Genomic DNA, 7,249 nt, shown 5'->3' on the forward strand with positions numbered 1-7,249 from the left:
TACTGCTCCGATATTACAACTAGGCTTTTCCCTGCTGCTGGTACTGTGGACCTACGCATACACTGCTGCCTCCGCTGTTACTACTACTACTACTGCTGCCTACTATGACTACCGTAATAATAATAGATGAGCACCCCACACATACCGTAACTATATTATACTAATAATTATTTTGATCAGAATGATAATAACCTGTAATAATGTACTTATGCTACTTATGCTGCTGTGTTTACTACTACCTACTACTACTACTTACAGCTTCTATACTACTACTATTACTACTACTACTACGCTTTTTATTATAATATACAATGTAATAATAATAATAATATTACTAGTTTACTACTATCGCGATAGTAGTAAGGTACACCATTCATATATCTACTAAGAGTGGTTATTTTTACTATTTGCCTTACAATTACCTTCTTATACCAGTAATACAATAGAAAAGTAAAAAATTAGCGTAACTGTTGTACCGATCCACCGCGGTAGTCGTGAGCAATTAAAACTTTTGTTTGGTGGCAATAACGAAGCCGCGGCAATAACCGGAAGTACCACGTGTTCTAAATCCAACCAAAAAAACTAACGCGTGTGCACCAATGTTCATCACGCAATGGCCGCTTCCGCCGCTGCCGCCACCAAAACAAATGTATGTATATGCCTTTTCACTACCATCGCTAGCCACCCTAAAACAGGTACCATTTGTCCGCCACTTTTTACTATTGTATTATATGTATACAAAGGGTTTTGTGAAGCTGTGGAAGAAAATAGACCAAAATTAAGGCGCCGGAGTTATACTGGACCTTTACCTTGTTATTATCCTGCTCATCGGGTTGTCTCTGTAAGAGACAATCCTGAGTGGAGGAGGCCAAGGGGACGCCCACAGAGTTCGTGGCTTGAGCAAGTCGATAGATCCTGCCTGGAGGTACTCGGGTTGGGAAGGGGGCCTGCATGGAGACTCGCCCGGAGGGACCCCCGGGCTTGGCGTCTTAGGGTGGGCGAGGCGACGCACCCCCACGCGTATACCCCCACTGACTGAGTGATTGCTAAGACAGTGGTCAGTTCCATCAGTGAGGTGGTTCAGTGATGCCTGGGCTCAGGCTGAGGTGTGCAGGCGCGGAAACCAGGAAAAAAGTTTTTTTGGGGGGAGTCCGATGCCAGAATTTTTGCGGGTGGAAGGGGCATTAGCATTACTGGTTCGGCAGCCCTGCTCCTTAATAACTGGTGGACTGACCTGAACCAGTGGGCATAACGACTGGTCTTGGTGCCAAAGCATTCCTGGGCGGCCAGTGTTCCTCTTCGGATCCGAATGAGACGGCCGATTCCTTTGAGAAAAAGCACTGTTATAGCCGCAGCGCGCTTTTGAGCTAGTTTTCCTGTATCCGCTCAGGACCATGGGGGGCCCGGGCCCCCTGGGCCCCCCTTGGATCCACCAATGGAGGTGTGGACTGTGGGGCTGCTGGCCTGACGGGTTTGTCACTGGTCTAAGACAGTGGTCAGCTCCATCAATGAGGTGGTTCAGTGGTGCCTGGCGCTGCAGGCTGAGGTGTGGGCTGTGGACCTTCTGGAGTGACGGGTCGTGATCTCAGCCGGCTTTGGAAACACTTCATACATATTCCATTATGATTTTATCAGTTTCACTATCAAAACTGCGTCCCGATTTTACTTTGGGGTATATTATTACAATGAAGCATGCCATGATATTATCGGCTACAATATGCTGCCGAAAAGTATCTCAAGGTTAAATCAGTAAAACGTACTTGTACGTGGATTTGAGTACAGCAAAAGCACTCTGCAACACCCTCCACACCCCTTGTAGCACCCTGTTGCCCCCCCCCCCACACACACACACATCTGCATCACCCTGTAACACACCCTGCCACCGCCACCCCTAAAACACTACGGAACTATAGTCTGTTCGGAGCATGAAGGCGGTTCAAGGTGTGGCAGATTCCAGAATTCCCATGAGTGCAGCGCTGCCAGTTCGACCGCCAATTATCAGATTAGCACTCTCTCCCGGCCTACCCACCCACAACCCACCTGTTTATCTCTCTCTCTCTCCCTCTCTCTCCCTCTCGACCCGGGGGAGGGACCTAGGGGGACACACTGACCACCACCACCACCACCACTACCACCACCAAAACGTGGCACCATGGGAAAAAATCGCTGCCACATGTCATAGAATTTATACAAATCCTTGTTATAATCCTAAACATCGACACTCATTGTACTATGTAGCTTCCTTTACTATATACAGAATATATAAAATATCGCTTTCAAATAGCACATGGATGGGAAATAAGAGAGAGACGCATGTACGAAGGGTGATTTGGCAGCATGGGTAGAGGTAAACGACGATACCAGTTCCCCCCTGAACGGACTTCATGCTCTGAACAGACTATAGCACCAACATTCCCCTCCATCCTCTCAGTTCCCCTTCATGATATATTTTGTAGAATTAATTTATTAATTTGTATTAGTTTATTTTATCATCGTCATAGGAAGCAACTGACGTTGCATCACAGCTGAGAGAGGGAACGCGTCTCTATGACGGTCGCGTAAGGAAGGGAATAAAAAACACCGTTAACTTCGCTATTTTAATGAACCTTGTACACACAATTGCCTCACAAGACTTGAAGCCATTCCCTCCACACCGTCCCACAATGGGCCACGTCCTCAAACACTTCGGCGCCCAAGAACATATATTTGACAAGGCTTTCGTAGGGTTTGGGGGCACTCTCAGGGCTAGTCTTGTGACCCTGGTGGTAGTGTGACCCTTCGTCTGTGCCATGAACCTAAAAAAACACTCATGAGAACCCGACTGACCTCCTTTTTGGTCTTTGGAAGTGGTTGATGTGAGCGAGTTGCGTCTAAGAACACCAACCAATGTGTCAGGATTTACCAGAGCGAAAATAATCAAAGTTCCTTCCTTCCCACCACCGTCCTTCCCCAGCCATTACTCCAATCTTGTCCCTCACCCCCAGCAGCTGAAGCCCGGCCAGGGGGAGCGCCAGAGCCAGGACGGGTAGCGGTCGAGCACCCCCAGCGCGTCGGCCAGGTGGTGCGTGAAGTAGTTGCAGTTCCAGTAGCCCATGCTGTAGTGGCTCATCATGAACTTCCAGCAGCCACTGTAGCCGGGGTAACAGCGCCGCACCAGGTCTGTAGAGGCGAGGATATGGTTACTGTTGCGGGTGTTGTTGAGGGATTAGGCTGGTTGTTAGAGGGAGGTTGTGCTTGTAGTAGTAGTAGTAGTAGTAGTAGTAGTAGTAGTAGTAATAGTGGTTGGGTATGGTATGGGATAGGTATGTAAGGGAAATACGGTAAAAATGGATTAATGAGTTTTATTGTTATTATTGTTATTATTATTATTATTATTATTATTATTATTATTATTATTATTATTATTATTATTATTATTATTATTATTATTATTATTATTATTATTATTATTATTATTATTATTATTATTATTATTATTATTATTATTATTATTATTATTATTATTATTATTATTATTATTATTATTATTATTATTGTTATTGTTATTGTTATTATTATTATTTTTTTTTTATTATTATTACTACTACTACTACCACCACCACCACCACCACCTTTCATCCCAACAACACCACCACTACTACAGCACCACCACTAGCACAACACCACACCACCAGTCCACCTCCCCTTCACTCAGCACCTCCACACCACCCCTACACCCCCCTCCCTCCTCTAACTCACCGCTGACTATAGTGTGCACCTCCGCCTTGGTCTTGTTGGTCTGGCCCAGCTTGTACCAGTAGGCGAGCGGGCCGTTGCAGCGGTCTTGCCTGTAGTCCCTGTTGGTGTACTGGCCACTGGCGGCGTAGGCCCAGTATGCCCCGCGCGTTCCGATGCCTGAGTGGTACATGCACGCTTGCAGCCGGAACACGTACAGCCACACCGTGCTGCCTAAGGGGGGATTGGGTGACTGTATCGAAGTGTCTTTCTTGAGATTATTAAAGGAGAAGGAGGGTAAGGAGGAGGAGGAGGAACATTGGGTGGGTGGGTGGGGAGGTCAAGTGGAGGGTGCCTGAACAGTTAGCAGAATACATCACCACCTTCACCATCATCACCATCACCATCACCATCACCCGTTACTCCGTCGTGCATCTATCGTCCAATACCCCCACCTCCCATACCCTTAAGCACCCCAGCACGGACACTTGGCAAGGCTTTCGTAGGTTTTGTAGGGAGCATTTCCATGGGGAAGTCTTTTGTAGGGAGCATTTCCATGGGTAGTCTTTTGTAGGGAGCATTTCCATGGGGTAGTCTTTTGTAGGGAGCATTTCCATGGGTAGTCTTTTGTAGGGAGCATTTCCATGGGTAGTCTTTTGTAGGGAGCATTTCCATGGGGAAGTCTTTTGTAGGGAGCATTTCCATGGGGTAGTCTTTTGTAGGGAGCATTTCCATGGGGAAGTCTTTTGTAGGGAGCATTTCCATGGGTAGTCTTTTGTAGGGAGCATTTCCATGGGGAAGTCTTTTGTAGGGAGCATTTCCATGGGTAGTCTTTTGTAGGGAGCATTTCCATGGGGTAGTCTTTTGTAGGGAGCATTTCCATGGGGAAGTCTTTTGTAGGGAGCATTTCCATGGGTAGTCTTATGACCCTGGTGGTAGTCTGACAAAGCCCCTATACCATGAACGTTATAAAAAACTCATGGAAATTTGGGTAACCTCCTTCTCGACCCTTGGAAGTTGTACATGTGAGAGGCGGGAGCGTCTGAGGAAACCGACGGACAAGATCATGAAGAGGCAGCAGCTGGGGAGGCGCAAGTGGCTCTTGGTGAGATGGGACAGTGTGGGGCTCCGTTGCCAGACTATCGTACTCATCCTCATATGATTGACGATTTCCGACCTAAAAAGTGTCTCCTCCACCGCAAAAACTGGCTTCATATACAAGTATTGATAAAATGGTTAATTATTGGTGTTTCTTGGTAGTTATTATTGGTCAGAAACCGGTAAATACGATGCTCTGAGTACGACAATCTGGCAACGGTGGTGTGGGGTGTGAGAGGGGTCTGAGCAGGGTTGTATAATTATCGTACTCATCGCATTGCATTTTCGTAGGTTCTAACCGATAACTATAGCCAAAAACACAAACCTCAATAAATAACAGTTTTAATGCTAACTTTAATGATTTTCTGTCGTTATTTGTGTAGGTACGAGAGTTTGAGGCTTAAAAAATGATAAATACGTTGTGGTGAATACGATAACCTGACAACGATGGGTCTGAGAGGGACGGAGATGGACACTAAGAGGGAATGGAGTAGACTGACTGGAAAAAGCAAAGAAAATAAGAGACGGAGATAGGACTGAGCCAAATCTGAGAGGGGTCTGAGGGGGGACTTACCTATGGAGTCTGAGTGGGGTATGCGAGGGACTGAGAGGGGTCTGAGGGGGGACTTACCTATGGAGTCTGAGTGGGGTATGCGAGGAACTGGGAGGGGTCTGAGGGGGGACTTACCTGTGGAGTCTGAGTGGGGTATGCGAGGGACTGAGAGGGGTCTGAGAGGGGTCTGAGAGGGACTGAGATCGAAACTAAGAGAAAATGAAGTAGACCGAGAGGAAAAGGCAAAGACAATATGAGACTTAGATTGGACTGAACCAGGACTAAGCGAAATCTGAGAGGGGTCTAAGAGGGGTCTGAAAGGGGGCTAAGAGGGGTCTGAAAGGGGGGACTTACCTGTAGCCAGTGGAGCCTCGGGGCGGTAGACTGATTCAACACACCTCCCTCTCTTTACCCCCGCCGCCACCGCCCCCGCCGCCGCCACCGCCGCCGCTGCCACCGCCACCACACGTCCTGCCATGCCTGAGGGAGGAAGGAAGGGCGTGGCGGGTAGGTGGTGGTGATTGTGGTGGTGGTGGTAGTAGTAGTAGTAGTAGTAGTAGAAGGAAAAGGAAAAACAGGAGGAGTAGAAGGAGGAGGAAGATGATTGTTGTTGTTGTTGTTGTTGTTGTTTTTTGTGGTCGAGGTTGTGGTAATTGTGAAGGGAATGGTGCAACGGTAGTGGTAGAGGTGGTGGTGGTGGTGGTGATGGTGGTGGTGGCACACACACACACACACACACACACACACACGCACACACACACAAGGCTCGGTGCAGGCTGGCTCCGGTCATGTTTACAATTTACATTAACGACGTGACTGAGTTTGTCTGCTGCTGATGACAATGTATTCAAGAGGGCTGGAGGTGAAGAAGACTGTCAAGCCCTGCGACGGGAGCTGGACGGGATAGGGGAGTGGGCTCGTAAATGGCAAATGGAAACCAGAAAGCGCAGTGCGATGAAATTTATAAAGAGTACACAGAGAACTTCAGGTATTTTTTTTTTTACAGCTATGGAGACAGTGCAAGGGCGTAATGAAAAAAAAAAAAAAAAAAGGCTCGCTACTTACTGCTCCAGAACAGAGGTTAAAATGTTCGAAATCAGAGGTCAATTTCGGGAGGAGAGGTGCCCTGATACCCTCCTCTATACATATACATACAATGGGAAATGAAAGCCTCAAGCACACGTCAATGGAAAAGGATCTGGGAGTAACTGTATCGGAGAAGTTATCGCCAGAAAAACACGGACACAACTGTAGGTGAGACATACAACCTTGCGAGGAACATGGAGGTTGTTTTTCAATATTTAGATGCGGGAATGTTGGAGAAACTGATTGTGACAGTGATACTTCTGAGGTTGAAATACGCTGCGTAGGGAGAAGGGGAAGGGGGGGGAGAGAGAGAGAGAGAGAGAGAGAGAGAGAGAGAGAGAGAGAGAGAGAGAGAAAAGTTACAAATGAAAGGAGAGAAAGGGAGAGGATAGGAAATAGGATAGTTATGCATAAGCGGCAAAGAGGAAAGAGAGGGAGTTGAAAAGAAGGTAAGAGAGAGGAACAGGGAGAGAGAGGGAAGAAGGCAGTTTGGTCACGGCCTACGAAATATGGAAATTAGAGAGGATTCAGAGGAGGGCAACAAATTTGGAATCCAGGACTAGGAGACTTAACATACGTTTAGACGAAGAGAGAGGGAAGAAGATAGGGAAGAAGAGAGGAACAGGGAGAGAGAGAAGGAAGAAAGTAGTATGGTTGCCGTGAACAAAGTATGGAAAGTAGAGAGGATTCAGAGGGCAGCAACAAATTTGGGTCCAGGAAACTTAACATACGAAGAGACTGGATATACCGACACTAGACAGAGGAGGGAGAGAGGAGATTTGACCGGTGTAAAGGCTG

General features: G+C 47.1%; 1 protein-coding gene across 1 annotated transcript; it reads right to left on the reverse strand.

Annotated features, from left to right (window-relative positions):
- Positions 1-2,583: 2,583 nt before the first annotated feature.
- LOC126982702 (uncharacterized) lies at positions 2,584-6,746 on the reverse strand. Its single transcript, XM_050834986.1, has 3 exons — positions 5,720-6,746; positions 3,739-3,948; positions 2,584-3,159 (listed from the first exon to the last, which is right to left on the reverse strand). Exons 1-3 carry the CDS (start codon positions 6,153-6,155, stop codon positions 2,975-2,977), a joined length of 831 nt encoding a protein of 276 aa, XP_050690943.1. The 5' UTR covers positions 6,156-6,746; the 3' UTR covers positions 2,584-2,974.
- Positions 6,747-7,249: the final 503 nt, after the last annotated feature.

This window comes from Eriocheir sinensis, chromosome 51, assembly GCF_024679095.1.
Source record: "Eriocheir sinensis breed Jianghai 21 chromosome 51, ASM2467909v1, whole genome shotgun sequence".
In the NCBI taxonomy this organism is placed as follows: Eukaryota; Metazoa; Arthropoda; class Malacostraca; order Decapoda; family Varunidae; genus Eriocheir; species Eriocheir sinensis.

Excerpts from the sequence above, each read along its gene's own strand:
- LOC126982702 (XM_050834986.1), bottom strand. The coding sequence starts at position 6,155 with ATGACCGGAGCCAGCCTGCACCGAGCCTTGTGTGTGTGTGCGTGTGTG. Across the intron at positions 3,949-5,719 it reads CGAGGCTCCACTGGCTACAG|GCAGCACGGTGTGGCTGTAC; the intron begins GTAAGTCCCCCC and ends ATCCCCCCTTAG. Across the intron at positions 3,160-3,738 it reads GGTGCACACTATAGTCAGCG|ACCTGGTGCGGCGCTGTTAC; the intron begins GTGAGTTAGAGG and ends TCGCCTCTACAG.